General features: G+C 40.7%; 1 protein-coding gene across 1 annotated transcript in view; it reads right to left on the bottom strand.

Moving 5' to 3' along the window:
- The window catches only part of MCPH1 (microcephalin 1), a 417602-nt gene that overhangs the window by 256246 nt on the left and 139311 nt on the right, over window positions 1-22045 (bottom strand). Inside the window, exon 11 of the mRNA XM_089679549.1 lies at window positions 16758-16920. Within this exon, the coding sequence (XP_089535675.1) occupies window positions 16758-16920 (163 nt within the window). The remainder of the gene's footprint in view (window positions 1-16757; window positions 16921-22045) is intronic.

A 22045-nucleotide genomic window follows, 5' to 3' on the forward strand; every position in this document is an offset into this window, starting at 1 on the left:
AGAATAAGTCTTTAAATTATCAATATGCAGACTTTAAGACCAAATTCTAATAAAACACGCCAACAATGGGATATGAAAACATGAAGAATGCTTTTGGAAAGGAAACCTGAAATCAGAGAACTATACAGGCTTACCTTGCTAACCTATCTGAAATAAATCCGATTGCTGAACTGTTATGGTGAGCCTTTTGCTTTAAAATTTTAATGGCCATAACATATTTTTCTTTAATTAGCATGCAGCAGTGAACCCAAGAGAGGCTTCACCCCACACACTGAGCACAAGATGTTCTCAGAGGAAGTCACTGTATCCCTTCAAATTAGAAAAGTTTCACACACAATTTTGAGCACACTTTTGAGGACCACATTGCTTTAACTTATTCAACAGGTCAGTAGAGAGTACTGGAGTGTAAAGCCCCTTGCTAGTCTCCATATCAAAAATAAAGAGGTTACTAAAGTTACGAAAATTCTTGGACAGAATAAAAATTCAGAAGTGATGTAATGTCTTGTATTGTATTTGTATTCTATCGTCGGATGAAAGCTGTGCTGATAAAAACGGAAATCGTACGATTTGGTATCGTACAAGAAAAATTTTCGTGCTTGTTCCTTTGAATCATTTTGGACAAAAACTGTTTACTAGTGATCAGACTATTGTATGATCACTTTGCAAGTGGTATTTTGCGTACAATTTTCAGATCGTGTGTACAAGGCTTAAGAACTTTAGGTTTGCTGTTGCTAGTCAAAAAAAAAATGTATTTGCTTTTTTTATTGAACACATCTATTATTCTTTAAATCTTGGTAAAGCATTGGTAAAAATTGAGTAGTACAGTCATAAATGCATTCTACATGCACACTTTCAGTTATCTGACACATCATATTAAAGCCCCATTTACACTTACAAATTAGTCCATTAGTGATTACATTCAGGAGACCCAACAGGGGTTCCCCACTTATAAGAGGATGTGCACATTTATGCAACCATATTATTTTAGTTTTTTTATTTTTACTTCCCTCAACCTAAAAGGTTTCAGTTTGTTGCAAAGTTTATAGGTTACATTAAAAGGTGGAAAAAGTTCTGAAATGATATATCTTTGTCTCATTTTTTTACATCACAGAAACCTGACATTTTAACAGGCGTGTGTAGACTTTTTATATTCACTGTAGCTGTCAGCTTCCCATTGCTTTCAAGATAATCCAAAAGAACCCCCACTAGGTTTCAAACATGTAATCACTAGCAGCCCTATTTACAAGTGTGAATGGGACCCAAGGCTCATACTTCCCAGAGGCCTAGTGTTTGCAGGGTGCAATGCAGACAGGGCAGGCTGGTACTGCATCATCTTAGAGGAGACAGAAACACAGCTGGTGATATCTGAACCAGGGGTGGACTGACCATTTGGAAATTTGGGCAGTGCCCGAGGGCCCGGGGTCAGTAGGGGGCCCCATGAGATGCCCCTGGTACCTTTTTCATAGGCTTTTTTGAGTTTAGGCAAGGACACAGGGGCCCCACGATTCCCTATTGCCCGGGGGCCCCATGAGTTTTCAGTCCGCCCCTGATCTGAACTTCAGCTTTTTTCAAACAGGTTACACATCCTAAAAAGTCCAACAGAAAAAGATACAAGGGGAAGGAAAGCTCACAATAACCATGCTATTAGGGAAAAAAGGCAAAAGGATCACTGTGAAAAGACAACAAATATTCAGAGAGACAATTATAAGGGTGTGTGTGTGTACGTACAGTATCTCACAGGAGTACACCCCTCACATTTTTGTAAATATTTTATTCTATCTTTTTATGTGACAACACTGAAGAAATGATACTTTGCTACGATGTAAAGTAGTGAGTGTACAGCTTGTATAACAGTGTAAATTTGCTGTCCCCTCAAAATAACTCAACACAGCCATTAATGTCTAAACCGCTGGCAACAAAAGTGAGTACACCCCTAAGTGAAAATGTCCAAATTGGGCACAAAGTGTCAATATTTTGTGTGGCCACCATTATTTTCCAGCACTGCCTTAACCCTCTTGGGCATGGAGTTCACCAGAGCTTCACAGGTTGCCACTGGAGTCCTCTTCTACTCCTCCATGATGACATCACAGAGCTGGTGGATGTTAGAAACCTTGTGCTCCTTCACCTTCCGTTTGAGGATGCCCCACAGATACTCAAGAGGGTTTAGGTCTGGAGACATGCTTGGCCAGTCCATCACCTTTACCCTCAGCTTCTTAAGCAAGGCAGTGGTCATCTTGGAGGTGTGTTTGGGGTCATTATGTTGGAATACTGCCCTGTGATCCAGTCTGTGAAGGGAGGGGATCATTGCTCTGCTTCAGTATGTCCCAGTACATGTTGGCATTCATGGTTCCCTCAATGAACTGTAGCTCCCCAGTGAAGGCAGCATTCATGCAGCCCCAGACCATGACACTCCCACCACCAATACTTGACTGTAGGCAAGACACACTTGTCTTTGTACTCCTCACCTGGTTGCTGACACACACACTTGACACCATCTGAACCAAAGAAGTTTATCTTGGTTCCAGTAATCCATGTCCTTAGTCTGCTTGTCTTGAGCAAACTGTTTGCGGGCTTTCTTGTGCATCATCTTTAGAAGAGGTTTCCTTCTGGGACAACAGCCATGCAGACTAATTTGATGCAGTGTGCGTGGTATGGTCTGACCACTGACAGGCTGACGCTCCACCCCTTCAACCTCTGCAGCAATGCTGGCAGCACTCATACATCTATTTCCCAAAGACAACCTCTGAATATGACACTGAGCACGTGCACTCAACTTCTTTGGTCTTCCATGGCGAGGCCTGTTCTCAGTGGAACCTGTCCTCTTAAACCACTGTATGGTCTTGGCCACCGGGCTGCACCTCAGTTTCAGAGTCCTGGCAATCTTCCTATAGCCTAGGCCATCTTTATGTAGAGCAACAATTCTTTTTCAGATCCTCAGAGTTCTTTGCCATGAAGTGCCATGTTGAACTTCCAGTGACCAGTATGAGAGAATGAGAGCGATAACACCAAATTTAACACACCTGCTCCCCATTCACAGCTGAGACCTTGTAACACTAACGAGTCACATGACACTGGGGAGGAAAATGGCTAATTGGGCCCAATTTGGACATTTTCACTTAGGGGTGTACTCACTTTTGTTGCCAGCAGTTTAGACATTAATGGCTGTGTGTAGAGTTATTTCGAGGGGACAGCAAATTTACACTGCTATACAAGCAGTACACTACTCACTACTTTACATTGTAGCAATGTGTCATTTCTTCAGTGTTATCACAAGAAAAGATATAATAAAATATTTACAAAAATGTGAGGGGTGTACTCACTTCTGTGAGATACTGTACGTGTGTGTGTGTTTATATATATATATATATATATATATATATACACACACATACATACATATATATACACACATACACTTTTTTCATATAACTCAAGGTTAACGTGTTTACATTTTACTGGTATAGTCAGCAATATTTTCAAATGATACATCAGGCTTTACGAATTTCATAATATTTATATACACTAAGGTAATTTAAATGATTAATATAGAAGTGATAATATAACTGTAAGACAATGTTTGGAGAAGAAAAGTGTCCGAGGACTGATGCAGGCATCACATTTTCCGGTTCAAAGAGATGCTGTCACCAAACCATTTATTTCAACCAAAGTCTTCCCATAAGATATGTGCATTTAACATATTTTAGGCATGTTATTTACCTGTAAAAGCTTCCCTTGTGTAGATATCCAAAGGCCTTGAGACTGCTGATGGACGCTACCATCATGGAAGTGATATCAGCATCCCCAGACTCAAAGCTCATCTGACTCCTCAAACCTTCCCCTGGCAGCTACATGAACTATAATGTAGGGAGATGAAGAGAGAGGCAGAATAATTAAGACCAGCACAGTGTGTTTAGAACACAACCAAGGTCCCGTGAAACACTTCTCTAGAGCAGGGTTCTCAACCTTTTTTAACTTGGAGAAACCCTTGGCAAAAGATCTGAGGTTTCAGGAAACCCCTGAAATAATGTTCAGATCTACAGCTTGTGGAACATTGGTGTGATTAGGGAGCTGTTGACATAACATTTTTAGCATCAAATATTAGAATCATTATTAAAACTTACATGTTTATTGTAGAACTTAGGCTTGCTTTTTTCTGATGGATGCTCAATTCTGGGTCAAATTTGAGATTAGCAGTGTATGGGGGCTGGGAGATGATGGGCAGCAGCAGGGTAAAGCACAGGGGGTAAGGAGAGCACACTCCATGGGAGCGGGGCACACAGCAGGACACATTACATAGAATCAGGGCACCTTACATGGGATCAGAGCACCTTACATAGGATCATGGTACATGTGTTCAATGCACCTTACATGGGATCAAGGCACATGGGATTGGGGCAGCATACATGAGATCAGGGTATCGTACATGGGATCAAAGAACCTTACATGGGATCAAGGCACATGGATGCAATGCACCTTACATGGGATCAGGGCATCTTACATGAAATCAGAGTACTGCAAATAGGATCAGGGCACATGGGATCAGAGCACCTTACATGGGATTAGGGCAGATGGGATAAGAGCACCGTCTTCCATGGGACCAGGAAACATGGGTTTCAGAGCACCTTCCAAGAGGTTCAAGGCATATGGGATCAAAGTACCTTACATTGGATTAGGGCACATGGGATCAGAGCACCTTACATGAGATTAGGGCACATGGGACCAGGGCAAATGGCAGGGCAGGAGTCTTCTTCATTTACAGACGTAAGCTGGGAACCAGCTGTGATGAGTCCTGCTTTTGCTACACTGTTCCTCACCGGACCCTCCTCCAATTGTCCCTTACTGTCCATCGTGGATGTCGTCACATACAAGCACCATGATGGATGGATGGGAGGAGGGGCAGCGCTGCACAGCTATTAAGCTGTGCATAAGTCAGCCGATGGGATGTGATCTACTCATCAGCTGCCTATTACTGACATGTAGATCACTGTGAATCTTCAGTTGAGAAACACTGCTCTAGAGATTGCTGAAGGTTCCTTGAGCAAAGGATAATTTCTGCCTCTCAGAACCATTGACACCAATGATTGTTTTTTGGCTCTCTCTAAAGGGGACATTCCTCCCATTGACCACAAATGCATGGAGCCATTTTCCCCTTCATCTATCATGCTAATTGGGAGATGTAGATATAGTAAAAATTAGTAAGAGTTTCCTGAGACTGGAAAGTTATTTCAGGGGTTCTGTCATCTTAAATGGTTGAGAAAAGCTAATTTCGACACTCCCAGAAAAAGAGGGGGCAATGACATGTAAGGAAAGAAAGGGAGAATGCCAGAGAATTGACTAGTAATTTTTTTAAGACGTTCAAAAGCACACTGCAAGTGAATAAAAATTAATTTACGGAAAATAACACTGTAAGTAAGCATTTAAAATACTTGCAGTTTGTGGTTTTGCCTGAATTTTTATATTGTATACTTTAGCTATAAAGGCAATCTTTTGTCCAACCCCTGCATTAGGCCACTCTGAGGTCTTCTTAAATTGCAAACCCGAGGGACTCCCTAAATCCCAGTTCCCTCTTATGGCTTACGCTTTTACAGCCGCTAAGCAAGTTCTGGCACAAGCTTAGTTATCACCTACCTCAGAGTTTAAAGCTAAAGTGCACTGAATACTAGTCAATGAGAAATTGACAGCCTGACTACAAAACACGAAGCCTAAATTCCGGCATTCTTTCCAAGAGATTTGATTACAGACTACTGGAACTAAGAAAATGTACTTTCAACTGTCACACAACTGAAAACTTGTGTACCCCCTCCCCTTAGCTGACTCCACCTCCCTTTCCCTCATGAGTCCTGTCTCCCTCCTGTTTTTCTCTTTCTTCTCTCTGTTATTGTCATTTTTACTTTCTTTAACATCTTAAGAAATCTCCTTTTCTCCTAATTAATCTTCCAAATTACAAATGTCATATATATTCAGAAAGTCCATAGGGTTTTACCACACCACACCAATGTCAGCTTTATTGCTTAATCTAATTATCACATCATCCTGTGCATTTCCCATCACATACAGGTGAAACACGAAAAATTTGAATATCGAGCAAAAGTTCATTTATTTCAGTAATGCAACTTAAAAAGGTGAAACTAATACAGTCAGGTCCATAAATATTGGGACATCGACACAATTCTAACATTTTTAGCTCTATACACCACCACAATGGATTTGAAATGAAACGAACAAGATGTGCTTTAACTGCAGACTCTCAGCTTTAATTTGAGGGTAATTACATCCAAATCAGGTGAACGGTGTAGGAATTACAACAGTTTGCATATGCGCCTCCCACTTGTTAAGGGACCAAACGTAATGGGACAATTGGCTTCTCAGCTGTTCCATGGCCAGGTGTGTGTTATTTCCTCATTATCCCAATTACAATGAGCAGATAAAAGGTCCAGAGTTCATTTCAAGTGTGCTATTTGCATTTGGAATCTGTTGCTGTCAACTCTCCAGATGAGATCCAAAGAGCTGTCACTCGCAGTGGAGCAAGCCATCATTCGGCTAAAAAAACAAAACAAACCCATCAGAAAGATAGCAAAAACATTAGGCGTGGCCATAGCAACTGTTTGGAACATTCTTAAAAAGAAGGAATGCACCTGTGAGCTCAGCAACACCAAAAGACCCGGAAGAACACGGTAAACAACTATGGTGGATGACCGAAGAATTTTTTCCCTGGTGAAGAAAACACCCTTTACAACAGTTGGCCAGATCAATAACACTCTCCAGGAGGTAGGTGTATGTGTGTCAAAGTCAATAATCAAGAGAAGACTTCACCAGAGTGAATACAGAGGGGTCACCACAAGATGTAAACCATTGGTGAGCCTCAAAAACAGGAAGGCCAGATTAGAGTTTGCCAAACGACATCTAAAAAAGCCTTCACAGTTCTGGAACAACATCCTATGGACAGATGAGACCAAGATCAACTTGTACCAGAGTGATGGCAAGAGAAGAGTATGGAGAAGGAAAGGAACTGCTCATGATCCTAAGCATACCATCTCATCAGTGAAGCATGGCAGTGGTAGTGTCATGGCGTGGGCATGTATGGCTGCCAATGGAACTGGTTCTCTTGTATTTATTGATGATGTGACTGCTGACAAAAGCAGCAGGATGAATTCTGAAGTGTTTCGAGCAATATTATCTGCTCATATTCAGCCAAATGCTTCAGAACTCATTGGACGCCGCTTCACAGTGCAGATGGACAATGACCCAAAGCATACTGCAAAAGCAACCAAAGAGTTTAAGGGAAAGAAGTGGAATGTTATACAATGGCCAAGTCAATCACCTGACCTGAATCCGACTGAGCATGCATTTCACTTGCTGAAGACAAAACAGAAGGGAAAATGCCCCAAGAACAAGCAGGAAATGAAGACAGTTGCAGTATAGGCCTGGCAGAGCATCACCAGGGATGAAACCCAGCATCTGGTGATGTCTATGCGTTCCAGACTTCAGGCTGTAATTGACTGCAAAGGATTTGCAACCAAGTATTAACCAAGTATTAAAAAGTGAAAGTTTGATTTATGATTATTATTCTGTCCCATTACTTTTGGTCCCTTAACAAGTGGGAGGCACATATGCAAACTGTTGTAATTCCTACACCGTGTTCACCTGATTTGGATGTAAATACCCTCAAATTAAAGCTGACAGTCTGAAGTTAAAGCACATCTTGTTAGTTTCATTTCAAATCCATTGTGGTGGTGTATAGAGCCAAAAATGTTAGAATTGTGTTGATGTCCCAATATTTATGGACCTGACTGCATATGAGATAGACTCATTACATGCAAATCAAGATAGTTCAAGCCGTGATTTGTCATAATTGTGATGATTATGGCTTACAGCTCATGAAAGCCCCAAATCCACAATCTCAGGAAATTTGATTTATTGATGCAATCAATAAAACAAGGATTGTACATAGAACAATATCGGACCTCTGAAAAGTATAAGTATGCATATGTACTCAGTACTTGGTTTGGGCCCCTTTTGCAGCAATTACTGCCTCAATGCGGCGTGGCATGGAAGCTATCAGCCTGTGGCACTGCTGAGGTGTTATGGAAGACCAGGATGCTTCAATAGCGGCCTTCAGCTCTCATGTCTCTCTTTCTCTTGGCAATGCCCCATAGATTCTCTATGAGGTTCAGGTCAGGCGAGTTTGCTGGTCAATCAAGCACAGTAATCCCACGGTCATTGAACCAGATTTTGGTGCTTTTGGCAGTGTGGGCAGGTGCCAAGTCCTGCTGGAAAATAAAGTCAGCATCCCCATAAAGCTCGTCTGCAGAAGGAAGCATGAAGTGCTCCAAAATCTCCTGGTAGACGGCTGCGTTGATCTTGGACTTAATGAAGCACAGTGGACCAACACCAGCAGATGACATGGCTCCCCAAATCAACACAGACTGTGGAAACTTCACACTGGACTTCAAGCATCTTGCAGTGTGTGCCTCTCCATTCTTCCTCCATATTCTGGGTCCTTGGTTTCCAAATGAGATGCAAAAGTTGCTCTCATCAGAAAAGAGGACATTGGACCACTGAGCAACAGACCAGGTCTGTTTTTCTTTAGCCCAGGTAAGACACTTCTGACATTGTTTGTTGTTCAGGAGCGGCTTGACAAGAGGAATACGACATTTGAAGCCCATGTCCAGGATCCGTCTGTGTGTGGTGGCTCTTGATGCACTGACTCCAGCCTCAGTCCACTCCTTGTGAAAGTCCCCAAAACTTTTGAATGGCCTTTTCCTGACAATCCTCTCCAGGCTACGGTCATCCCTGCTGCTTGTGCACCTTTTTCTTCCACACTTTTCCCTTCCACATACTTTTCCATTAATGTGCTTTGATACAGCACTTTTGGAACATCAAACTTCTTTTGCAATTACCTTTTGAGGCTTTCCCTCCTTATAGAGGGTGTCAATGATGGTTTTCTGCACAACTGTCAGGTCAGCAGTCTTTCCCATGATTGTGATTCCTACTGAACCAGACTGAGATACCATTTAAAGGCTCAGGAACCCTTTGCAGGTGTTATGGCTTAATTAGCTGATTAGAGTGGGACACCTTGGGCCTAGAATATTGCACCTTTTCACAATATTCTAATTTTCTGAGATTGTGGATTTGGGGTTTTCATGAGCTGTAAGCCATAATCATCACAATTATGACAAATCATGGCTTGAACTATCTTGCTTTGCATGTAATGTGTCTATCTTATATATTAGTTTCACCTTTTAAGTTGCATTACTGAAATAAATTAACTTTTGCACGATATTCTAATTTTTCGAGTTTCACCTCTGTATGTACATTGGTACACCACTTTTTGTACACTTGTGCTTAAGAATTACCTATGCCAGTGGTCACTGCAGCCTTTTGTATGCTCTACTCTGCTATATATTACTGCGGTTATTTTGTAAGTTTTTAGAACTCAAAAAAAAAAAAAACTACTGAACAAGGATGCATGCACACACATGTACGTAGGCACAAAATATGCCTAGTATAGCCCCCTATACTTTTGCAAATGCTTCATTACATCTGGAAAGTGTTGCATTTGAGAAAATATGCCTTATGCATGGGCAAAGACCAATGCAATAAAGCATGGACACTTACATGAATACAGGGACGTAAGACAATCACTTCTACAACAGACTATACTCCCCACCTGCTGTTCCCTTATATAACCCTTCCCACTCCCAGCTAGCCTCAGTTTGTAGCAAGCAATAGATTGGACACAAGCGGGCGCCAATCTCATTGTAGAGGGTTAAAGATTTATTGCTAACAAGAGGTTTAAAAACTACTCACAAACGTAACAAGTATAATAGCATGGTAAAGGAATGCCATTGGTAAGCCTTCAGAGGTCTGAAGAAGAAGCAAGTGCTTCGAAACACGTCACCTGACCCTGTTCCTGCACTGCCATTGGTCGTCTGCCAAGGTCCCGACTTCCTTGCTGTCCATGCTGCTTTCGGCGCCATTTTCAAAAACTCTCTGCATTGCTGAACACTGACGGCTGCATCTCTGCTCATCCTGCACAAACAGGATCCATCTTCATATCATTTTCAGACTGAGGGTGTTCTGTCTCTCCAATCTAAGCATTGAAAGTGTGATCTCTGTAACTTACAGTTGTGATGAGATAGCGAGAACTCCAATCTTAGTTGAACAATACAGGCAGTGACTCGATCCAGACGACACCTTGTAGATCTTGTGAAGTTTATTCCATAAACTGAGAGAATCTTACAACAATGAACATCAGATAGGTCAAAAGATCATAATGTACTCTACTTCATGACATGAGGCTTGAAGTTCAAGTGCATTACTGGGAAATGAACAAAGGGGTGGAGCTATCTATACAGCATTAACTAAAACAAAGGAAAGGAAGGAGCAGAGACAAAGAACATTTAAAGGAATATGACAGTCATGTGAAACATATCATAGGGCTTACCAAAGGCATGTCTTTACCATGCTATTATACTTCTTACGTTTGTGAGTAGTTTTTAAACCTCTTGTTACCAATAAATCTTTAACCCTCTACACTGAGATTGGCGCCCCCCTTGTGTCCGATTTATTTTCTACAGAGTTCTGCTTTGCTCTATGGGAAGCTGCCTTTACCATCCATCCGCAACCTAGGACCCTTTGACTATGGACTTCCCCGTATCCATTTGTCGCTTCACCGCCACCCCATTTTGAACTCATTACTATTGTACGCTTATTCCCCTATTTGTATTTCTCCCACTGTATCTATCATTTGTCACTAACCTGTCTAGACTCTTCATGTATGGTCCTCTCCCAGCACCAGTTTTGTTTTTCATTTGTAGCAAGCAATGGGGTGATCATAAGAACATAAAGGAGGTACCCGTGTCTCAAACTATACACCAAGAAACTGATTGTACTTGTAAATAAATAAAAAAAACCTGTTTTCTTAGTAGTAAAAAACACAGGCACTCTAATCATTATGACTGTGATTTCCAAAAGAAGTCCCACTGTGAAGCAGGCAACAGAGCAAACAATGGCAACAGGGCCACATAGCAAATGGGTCATGAAGGCTTGACTCGGACAGCAACTTGTAGCACCTTACACCCAAAAAGGCATCAGCAGGGACCTGAACATCCATCCAGTAGAACTTAAAGGGATACTAAAGGTTTATATTTTTGTTTTTAAAAAGAACAAACATGTCATACTTGCCTGTTAAAGAATGGTTTTGCACAGAGCAGCCCAGATCTCTTCTTGGGTTCCCTGCTGATGCTTCTGGCTCCCCCCCCCGCTAAGCGCCCCCCAGAGTAAGCTGCTTGTTCTGGGTGCACTCGTGTGTGTGGTCATTTTCAAGCCACTTGAGTGTGTCTATTAGACACAGAGTGTGGCTTGGCTCCACCCACACTGCCTACTCAGTGCATGTGATTGACCAAGAGAAAAGGGAGGAACCATAATTTTATGACTATAGGCCCTAGGCATAATTTGTCTGATAGGCATACTCCTGCAGTGGACCTTCAGGATAGGGCCCTGCTGCAAGCTATTCACGGTCCTGGATCTGTAAAGAACCCTGTTGCCAACTCCAGTGCACTGCAACAAATACCAAGGGAGTACTTATTATTATACAGGATTTATATAGCGCCAACAGTTTGCTCAGCGCTTTACAATACAACGGGAGACAATACAGCAACAATACAGTTCAATACAAGAGGGATAGGAGGACCCTGCTCCTTGGAGCTTACAATCTTATGGCAGGATCCAATGGCAGCAACATTACAGGCTGACACCACTTCTTTTATTATGTGGCAGGGTGCAGTCCCCAAAGGTTCTGCTGAGAAGTCAGCCAACCTGAAAGCTGTACTCCAGCCACAGACAATATGGTACAGCAGAAATCTTGATGGAAGAATCACCTTGCTGGAATATAATCAGATAGAGAGAGAAACCTCTATAATAAGAAGCTAAGCTCATCTCAGTGGAGAGAAGAGGTCCATCCCCAAGGATACTAGCAAATACCAGAGGTTAGTTGTCATGGAACTAGCTGTGACTTGGGCTGCTGGAGGGGCCTAGGGGGCAGCCTCCTACCCACTGGATCCAGGATTAGGGAGATACCCTCTTGGTGTTACAAGTTACCTTTTCCCCAAAAGGGTTATATCACCTGCCTGGGTGGCTGAGAATTATACCAGCTACCCTTTCCATGAATTAGGGCAGGTAGGACTGTTTCTGGGACCCCTTGGCATACTGTGCCTAGTGGAACTATGTGTGGGGCTTGAATTCCAGCATATGTGGGGTTAAGAAATTTTATTTTCTGTTACAGGTTTCCCCATCAACTATTGTTTGCCGTAATTAGGTTTAGGTGATAAGCTCTCACTTTGTTTCATCACCTCCAGAGTCCAGACTGCTAGATTCCAGAAAGGAATCCATTCTTTTCTTGTGTTTGATTGTTTATTTATGTGATGTGATTTTCTCCTGGGACTTGTAATGTGGACCATACCTGCCCAGGTGAAAGGTTTTTGTGTATAAATGCTGTGCTGTTTGTTAATTAAATCAGAACTTGTTTTACTCCAACATTGGTTCTGTCTAATAATTGGGTTAAATTTGCTACATTCTGGCTCCAAAGTGAAGGAAGCTGTAGTTTGGTGGAGATATCCAGTTGGGTTGTCAGGAAGTCCATCACACTAGCTAAGAGTGGGAGGGATTATATAGCGGGATATTCCTGCTGCCTTATTTTTTGCCAGCCATCAGGTGTCCAATTTTCTGGAAGCAGCTACATATAACCCAGTCTTAATGATTAAAGATTTGGTTATGTCTCTTGAAGACGTCAGCAAGTTGAAACGCCGCTACGGGGTGGGCCGACAGGAAGTGACATGATCCCACTGCAGGAACCCAGAAGTAGAGGTATACTTGTCTGTGAAACAAGGCTCGTGCTGCAGATAGCCAGCAGTAGCTAGTAGGAGGTACTTCAATGTGACTAAGCACATTACTCTGGGTGCAAAGCTGTGCTCATAAATATGTGAGTGAGTACTTCTGTGTTTTTAAATGCAAGTTTTTATAAATTGTGGATTTTTCACCATGTAAGCTTTTCTTTCTTTTGATGGTATCTGAACCTTTGAGAGGAGTATATCTGTACGAGAAAGCATTGTACTGATCCAAGACCCGCCCCCCACTAAAAGTGGAACAAGAGCTGCATGACTCACATTACACAGGAGGGTCATGGTTATCCAGTGAGTTGTTTTGAGTTGTTTTAACCACTTGCTGCCCGTCCTATGGTCAAATGACAGCCGGGTGAACACTTCGTCCCTCTGAGAGGGTGTCATGTGACGTCCTTCCCAGATCACGCTTTGCGCATGCCTGTGCTGTGGAGCGATCTGTCACCGGCCGTGTACCTAAGACACGGGTGATGACAGATCTGTGTACCGGCCCCGTTGCCAGTACCATGTGACTTGCTGTGAGCAATCCCAGCAGGTTACATGACAGTTGTATACAATGGATGGCTTCCTTTCATGCCATCCATTTTATACAAGAGTGTCTAGCTGTGACTGGTCACAGCGATCACATGCACGGGCTGGGCCAATCACAGCCCATCTGTGTCAAGTGATTAGTAGTGGCCAATCACAGCTAATCACAACAAAAAAAAACCCTGAATTAATCGATTTAATTTAGTTAAATTCTTGCTTATAGAAATAGCCACAGCCACTTCCTCCCCACAGCCACTTCCTCCTGTACCACTATCCCCCTCCCTCCTAGATTGTAAGCTCGAAAGAGCAGGGCCCTTGAACCCCTCGTGTATTGTATTGTACTGTATTGTCTCATGTACTGTCCCCCTCGCTAATGTACAGTGCTGAGCAAACCCTTTGGCGCTATATAAATACTGTATAATAATAAATAATAATTTTCTATAAGCAAATTGTGTACAAAGAAAAAAAAAATACTGATCACTTCCCCAAAGTAGTTCAATGTTACTGTGGTTAGGAACACGTGACGTCAGACGCATCGACGTTAACAGGAAGTGCGATCGCGGCCATCTTGGAAGTGGGAACATGTGGCCAGTGTTCCCTAGTCTGTTTGCATGTACATCTCGATGAGGAGGAGCTGCCTTACTCTTACTGTAATGTAAGTTTTTGAATAAAGGTTGTCATTTATTGAATCTACCATATGTAATTTCGATTTTCTTATGAGGAGAATGGAAGATAAATCACTGTATTGGATCTAAACACTGGATGGAATTCTACAGTTAAGGAGATTTGTACCAAGCCCTGTTTTTTGGTTATACAGGGTAATTATCCATCTAGCACATGAGCTGGAGATCACTTTTTGGTTGGGGATGTGTGTTGGATCACTGATATATTAAGTGTGGTGTCACAAAGTTGCAGTGTTATAAATTTCACAGATTCACATAGTGGATGTGATATGTGTATGTTTCACTGGTTATATATGTGGTGACACAGAGATCTAAAATATATGTGTATATGCTGATATTCACATAGAGAGTCACAGAGAGTATATATATTTTTTTTTTTTGTGTGTCCCTGATCACCGCCACACCAGTTATATGTCGACGCTGTACTGCACTGGTGTAAACAAAAAATTGTGAAAATGTTTTTTTAAATTTCTTCATTTTCTGAAAATGACAAAAAATTACAACTTCAAAAAACTTGCCATGCCTCTTATGAAATACGTCAGACTGTCTACTTTGCAAAAAGGGGTCATTTGGGGGATATATGTACAGTTCTGAAATTTCTGGGCCTCAAGAAATTAGATTGGCTGTCAGTACTTCATGATTGATCAATTTTCAGATATATCCCATGGTTTGTGAACTCTATAACTTTCCTACAGACTAAATAATAAATACTGATTTGGGTTATTTTCACCAAAGAAATGTAGCAGAATACATCTTGGCCTAAATTTATGAATAACAATTATTTATTTGCAAACTTTTATAACAGAAACAAAGAAAAACGTGGGGTTATTTTTCAAAATTTTCAGTCTTTTTTTGTTAATTTAGCAAAAAATAAAAACCCCAGTGGTGAGTAAATACCACCAAAAGAAAGCTTTAGATGTGTGAACAAAATGATAACATTTTAGTTTAGGTACAGCGTTGCTTGACCGCGCAATTGTCATTCAAAGTGTGAGAGCTCTGAAACCTGAAAATTGGCCTGGGCAGGAAGGGGGTAAAAGTGCTCAGTAATGAAGTGGTTAATGCATAAGGATTGGGGATTATTTAATGCCTAGTGTGTTTGGAGCAGCAGCTTGGTGTAGTTTGCTATACATATCTTCATGGTGAATTATACCCAAGAAGGAGGGCACCTGTGGAGTGGGTTTGTTATTTTAAAATAAATGATTAAAGAGCCTGTATCCTTTACTGTATGATTAAGAAATTAGGAGTCAAATGACCCACTGTTTTGGCTTAGAACAGTGGTGCACTGTGGCCAGTAAGTCAGATTTAGCCCTTTACTTGCCTTTAAAAGGATCTTACAGCATTATTCCTCCCACTGATACCAACAATTGGGCATTTTTCTTTTCATTAACACACTTGGGACACTATTCCTCCCACTGATACCAACAATAAGGCACTATTCCTTCCACATGCACCAACCACTGGGCATTATTCCTTCTCCTATTAACCACAGGTGCTAGGCCATTTTTTACTCCTACTGCACAACAACCAGTGGACATTTTTTACTCCCACCAATTCTCCACTTCTGGTGGCCATAGTCCCCTCCCCCAAAGTCTTGAAAATCAGTAAACTGGCCTAGAGGGAAATTCAAGCTTTCAATAAAGGCAATGTCTGTCTTTAGAGATGGTATTAGCATGCCTGGAGAAGAGAACTTAGCTGCTTTAAAAGCTTGCTGTGTTAAACCTCAACTCCATGCAAATACAAAAGAAACATTAATACAGATTTGTATGCATTTACAAATACTCTTTTTCCAATGCAACAAGTAGCAAGTACGTGCAGCATTTAAACTGGGAAAGGGAGGGGCAAGACTGGGAGCGAATCAGGTGTGCATACATACATTGGCAAGATGGATGGAGGAGAGCGCAGAATGATCACACAAAAGATATACCATACTCTTAATCTACTCCTGCTATTATATACTGGGTACACACGGGCCAAAACAGTTGGTTCGGCAGGAACATTTGGTCCGTGTGTACAGCTCCTTGTCCAACAGCAGCTGGTCTCATGACTGGTAAAACACTACCATTAATCTGTATAAGTAGCTGTGTTCCTGGAGTTCAACTTTAATGTACTCAATGCCAATAAAAAGGTACCAATCCGGAGTTTAAATGTACACAGGCAATAGAAAAAAAAGAAAAAAGATTAGTTTCCATAAATCTACATTTTCTACATACCTGAAGTATAATAAATATCCTATTGTAATTGCGGGTAACGGTTATGTAGTTCTAATGCTCACCAAGTTTAATATGACAGTATTTTTTCTTCTCCATATACAGCTATTAAAAAGTTATTATTCCAGTTTAAAAATTTCCAAGCATACCTCACAGCTAATTGTGTGCTCTAGAAAGTTGTATGCAGCTTACTGTAATAAGCTTTTACGGTGGCATTTAATGAACATGGTTATAGCTGACATTTCTAAATGAAAAAATATTTGACAGTAGCTATAAATTGCCATTCAGATTTTAATCTGGCAGTAGCGTTAATGGGGTATTTTTCAGCCTTACATGACAGTTGTATTTTCACGGTGTATGTACAAATTGGTTTATTTATGAAAACGCAGTTTGGACTGTGACTCAGTTCAACTAAAGTAAATTAAATAGGAGTTACTTACCCAATCATATGATAGAATCCAGCAACCTCTTGCAATTCCTAAGATAACATTCAGGGTACGCCGTGCACTTCCAGAAACTACATGTGATGTACTTTCACAAACACTGTCTGAAAAGATGAAACCTCCAAGCTTTTTTACAACTTGTAAGACTGTATTTTGTTTTCTAAAGAAAAAAATAAAATAAAGCAACTCTTTAACACTTTAAAAAAATTCCTGCATTGTTCAGTTTTGAGCCACATCACAGCAAGCAGTACCAGCACATATTTCAAAACATAATAGCTATAGGTTTTTATTCATGCAGATTTGTATCTTAAATTTCACATTTATTTAACATGTCCTATGAATAGCATATTTGCACTGTTAAATGCATGTTAGCAACTGTGGCACCAGAGAATCTTCTGAAAATATTCTTCCTCTTTTTGGGATTTTCAGTATAAATGTAATATTTAGCTCTGAACAAGTTTTTCAGTAAACCCCAATGCGCCCTCCACTAAAAAGCAGAGAAACTGTAAAAATGCTATTTGCTTGTCACAGCTACAATAATTTTCTGGCCCAGAAAAGATAAGCAATCCCTGACTGTTCTCTAAAATCTCTGATCAACACACAGTTATAAAGTCTAAACATTCTTTTTACCTTAATGCATTCTTTGCATTAATGTTGAAAAAAATATTTAGGTTGTACTATCTGCTTTCAACCCCCCCGATACCTACCTGAGCCCTCATTTGATCCAGCACTGTGCCCATCTGCCACATCTCTCTTCCTTCTCTTGCTCATCTACCTGGCTTTGCTGAGGCAGCAGGAATGGGGTGGAAGGAGCCCCGCTTTCTGTGTCTATAGATGCAGACAGCGCGGCTTGGGAGAAAGCCCAATATGGGGGCACTTGCCAAAGAGGAAGGGCCAGGGGACCCAAAAGGGGAGTTTTGGTCACTCTCTGTGCAATTCCATTGCACTGAGCAGGCAAGTTTAAATTGGTTATTTTAAAACTATCATTTACAATCACTTCAAGTCCAACTCTGAGGATTATAACAAAAAAAAAAAAAAAAAATCCTGCCCCATCTACCCCCCCTCCCCACCAAAAAGGCTAAATGCTTGTTAACGCTAGGGGATAAGGAATAATGTGTAATAACTTACACCTGGCTCCAGCAGGCTCCCACTATCTATCCTCATGTACATTGAGAGCTGTAATTGATGACGCCATCATGCAAGACCTGGAGTGACCTATACAAGAGGCATTGGGGGATTGGTAACATGGATGGAAGGCATCCGCAAGAGAGAGGAATAAGGTAAGTATTAGACCTTATTCCTTATCCCCTGGATGTAACAAGAATTAAACCCTTGCAGTGCAGGGGGGCCCACTGCAAGCGTAGTCTCTTATCAAAAATTCCTAGAGTTTGGCTTAAAATTATATCTAAAGCAAACTTTTTTTTTGGATAGAGTAGGGAAAAAAATCCTTATTACATTTTATTGCTGTTTGTGTCCCTCCTGAGATAATTCACCCTGTTTGTCTGAGTATGGTCACTGGAAGCTAAGGTTAGAGAAAAATCCCCAAATTTTGAGTTGTTACCAAAGCAGGAATAAAGTTTAAGTATTTCAATGGAAAGTATGATTTATGGGATAGGAAGTTAAGGGAAATCTACCTAAAGAGATACAGATAAAAAAAAAAAATGGTTCATATACATTTTTATTAATATGTGGCACACAGTATGAACGTCTTAGGCTGGGTTCACACTGGTGTGCTGCAGTTTGGGTGCAGCATGATTGTATCTGTTTTACACGTGGTTTTAGGTGCACTCTCATTAACTTCTATTATGTTTTCTGAAAGTGCATCAAAGATGCATAATGCGCTTTCATGAAAACTCACAGTCTAATAGAAGTCAATGAGAGCACACCTAATATTGTATGTAAAAGGTGCCATAAATCGCACTGCACCCAAACCAAAAAGTCTCAACAACCATCTACTCTAAACTAACAATTATATATGTATAAAAAGCTAGGATGGTGCCCCTTAGCAACCAATTTAACTCCACCTGTTATTTTCTACTGCAGGATAGCAAATTAAAATAGTTGCTACAGAACACCACCTTCACTGTTCTGTTTGCATAGATGAAGCCCAACATAGCTTATATACTGCCAAAAGTATAGCATCTGTGCCCATTTTTTGAATGTTCAGTTTAGATGTTCTACAAACTGAAGATTTAGGAATATTTTATGGTAACAACTAAAACTCAGCATAAAAATTTGAAAAACCTCAAGTTATGAAAAATAAAAGCATTTCCCATCATTTGGGGGATTTAAGTTCTGCTTAAATCACTATATAAGGATACAAACATATATTTAGATAAGAGACATAGTAATTTCATACAGTGTGTATACTGAAACATCAAGTCCAATATAAACACTTAAATTTACTTCTGTTATGATTTATTATGTAAGAAATGACCTCTAAGAGGGTCATATATTGCTCATTAACAAAGGCATAGCTAAAGGGCTCTTGGTTTATTCAAACTAAGAATGGGATTCTGCATATTTAACCTGTATGTACTGCTCCCAATGATGATTCAATGTAAAAGAAAACTTCATTCTCCATTACTTACCTAAGAATGCGATCACACATCTGTGGAAAGCATTTGTCTAAAGTCCTTTCACATCATGCTTTACATAAAAACTCACCGCAACCCACTGAAAATGTATGTGCGTTGATTGGCATGTAACTTGTATTTTCATGCACATTATGTTACTTTTTCGGCATGCGTTTTAATGTCATAAGTTATGAAGTAACAGGTCACCAGAACAGTCAAAATACGAACAAGATTTTTGACCTACCTGTAAAATCCCTTTTTTGGAGTACATTACAGTTATTTTTAGGCCATTGGGTTATGATCCACCTCCATGGGATTAGACACTGGCAAATAGCAAAGCATAACCCGTCCAACTGCCAGCAGTGCTTCAGTTTTGTCAGCAAGCAATATTGGATTGAAGCAGATGAGAGGGACCCATGTCCCATGATATATTCTTAAAAGATTTTACAGGCAAGTCAAAAATGTTATTTTCCTAAACATACATCATAATACAGTTAAAGCTGAAGTTGACAAAAAAATATTCTCTATAGCTTTAGGGACATAACTTACCTGTAAAAAAAAAACAAAAAAAAAAAAAAAAGAGGTGTCCTACATTGTGCAGGCAGCTGGATCCTGTAGAAATCTGTGCAGGGTGCCCGGTCCCCTTTCTGCTGCTGAACATTCAGAGTTAATAGCCCTAAGTTTACTGTGAAGCTACAGTGAACCTACTCCCAACAGAGACCTGCCCGCTACTCCATTGGGTAAAGTGGTTTCATAGCATACACTGCATGTTATGGAGGAGAGTCTTATGGGGTTGATTTACTAAAGGCAAATACAGAGTGCACTGTAAGTGCACTTCAAGCGCAGTTGCTCTAGATCTGAAGGGAAGCTCTGAAAAAGGGGAAATTCTGCCGATTTCTTTTATCCAATCACGTGGGCAAAAATGCTGTTTTTTTTATTTTTCCTTGCATGTGTTTGGGTATTCTTTGCAAAGTGAAGCTTTACTTCAATTACTAAGCTCTGGAACAAGTGCACACTATATTTGCCTTTAGTAAATCAACACCTGTGGGACATACTTCATTATAGGTTTTTAGGTCAATAAAACTATAGATTTTTGCAACCGAAGTGGGAATGCAAATTCATATGAACATTTAGGACTCTTGAGCATGGCCTAATCAGAGACTTGGATGTGCCACTATGATTTTTTTGTGAGCCATCATCTCAGGAACATCTCCAGATCAAAGGGATCTTACAAAGACTCACACCAATCCCACTTTGGTGTTAAAGCGGAACTTTACTCTTTCAAACAACATGAACTATTTTTAATCCTTATGCTGCTAGCTTTAGTAAATATATAGGAAGGTAGATTGTATTTACTTGCTTTAAAGTTTCAGTTGGTTTCTGGCCTAGTCCAAAATGATAAAGGACATTTTTTTCTTTCGTCTAGAAGAGGGGAGAAGGAGCTTTCTCAGCTAAGGACACCCTACTGCCTGCATGGTTAGAATAAGGGCAAATGGATTCCAGGAAAAAAGTGCTATGCGAGTCATCTGCCCTTATGGCCGTGGCTAGAAAAGCTAAAGCAGTGTTTTTTAAAGTGATTTTGTAACAAAAAAACACAAAACATGGAGACATGAATGGATGGGTGAATTTACTTTTGCTATTAATAACAAATTAAACTGCATTTTCGGTTTGTAGTGCTCAGATACAGTAAAGTTCCACCTTAAGTGTGACAGGATAAATCCTCTGTCTTACAGAGACAGTAATTATCCACACACAGTTATACTAATTATTTTAGCACCCAATGCTATTCATGTGTGTCAAGTTGGTAACATCTGCATCTCTTTTCTGTTTCATGTATAAATATGCATGTTTCCAACTATGGTTTCATATTGCCTTAAGAAGAGGCCAGCAGGTAAGCAGGTTAGATTCTGCTTAGTGAGTTAGTGGCTAGCCCAGGCTGGGTGGTGGAAGGGGTTAATCTGCATAGGCTTGGTGTGCGGGCTTTTTCAGGTGTCAGCTGGCCCACCTGTGACATAAAAAGGGGAAAGGATGAGGCCCAGGAGCTGGTTGCTACACTTTCAAGCCACGACTCAAGCTTGGAGGCACTGCTGCATTCTGCAATCTGCCACATCACCTGAAGGTACCGGAGTACCACCAGGAATGGACTCTGCTTATATGGACTATCACCTGTAGAAGGTATGCCTGGGTCACCAACCATTTTAGTTAGTGATAGGGGCATGGAACTGTTCACACTGCTGTGTAAATGTATTGCTAACATTTCTTCAGTAAAAGTTACAATAACAGTTTCATAAGCCTAGGAAACCAATCCTAAATTGACAAGTAGAAGTCATGTGTGTAGAGTTACGGGACATAACTTAACAGAAAAACAAAGCTTCATTACTACACCCAGTGAAAGCACATCTCCAAGTCAGGGAGCTGCCTTAATGCAAGACTTTGTACATGGCCGCAGTCCCTGTCTAGTCCCAGGCATTGGTGAGCATGCCCTCGGGAAAAGGCACCCCTAGTGCACAGGCATGGTAGGCCCCGCCCACAATCATGCCTCTAAAGCTTGCACTACAACCTATTTAGTGAACTATCACCGTAATCCCAACTTCTACTTTTGTTTATGGCTAACATGGTACAACACTCTGCTTAAATATTCCATTAAAAGTGTTCGTTTATATATGTTCAATAAAAGCAAATTCCTGTTGATCATGTCATAATCCCCAT

Source organism: Staurois parvus, unplaced genomic scaffold, assembly GCF_062004578.1.
Source record: "Staurois parvus isolate SC_StPar_1 unplaced genomic scaffold, SC_StPar_1.0 ptg000226l, whole genome shotgun sequence".
Lineage (NCBI taxonomy): Eukaryota > Metazoa > Chordata > Amphibia > Anura > Ranidae > Staurois > Staurois parvus.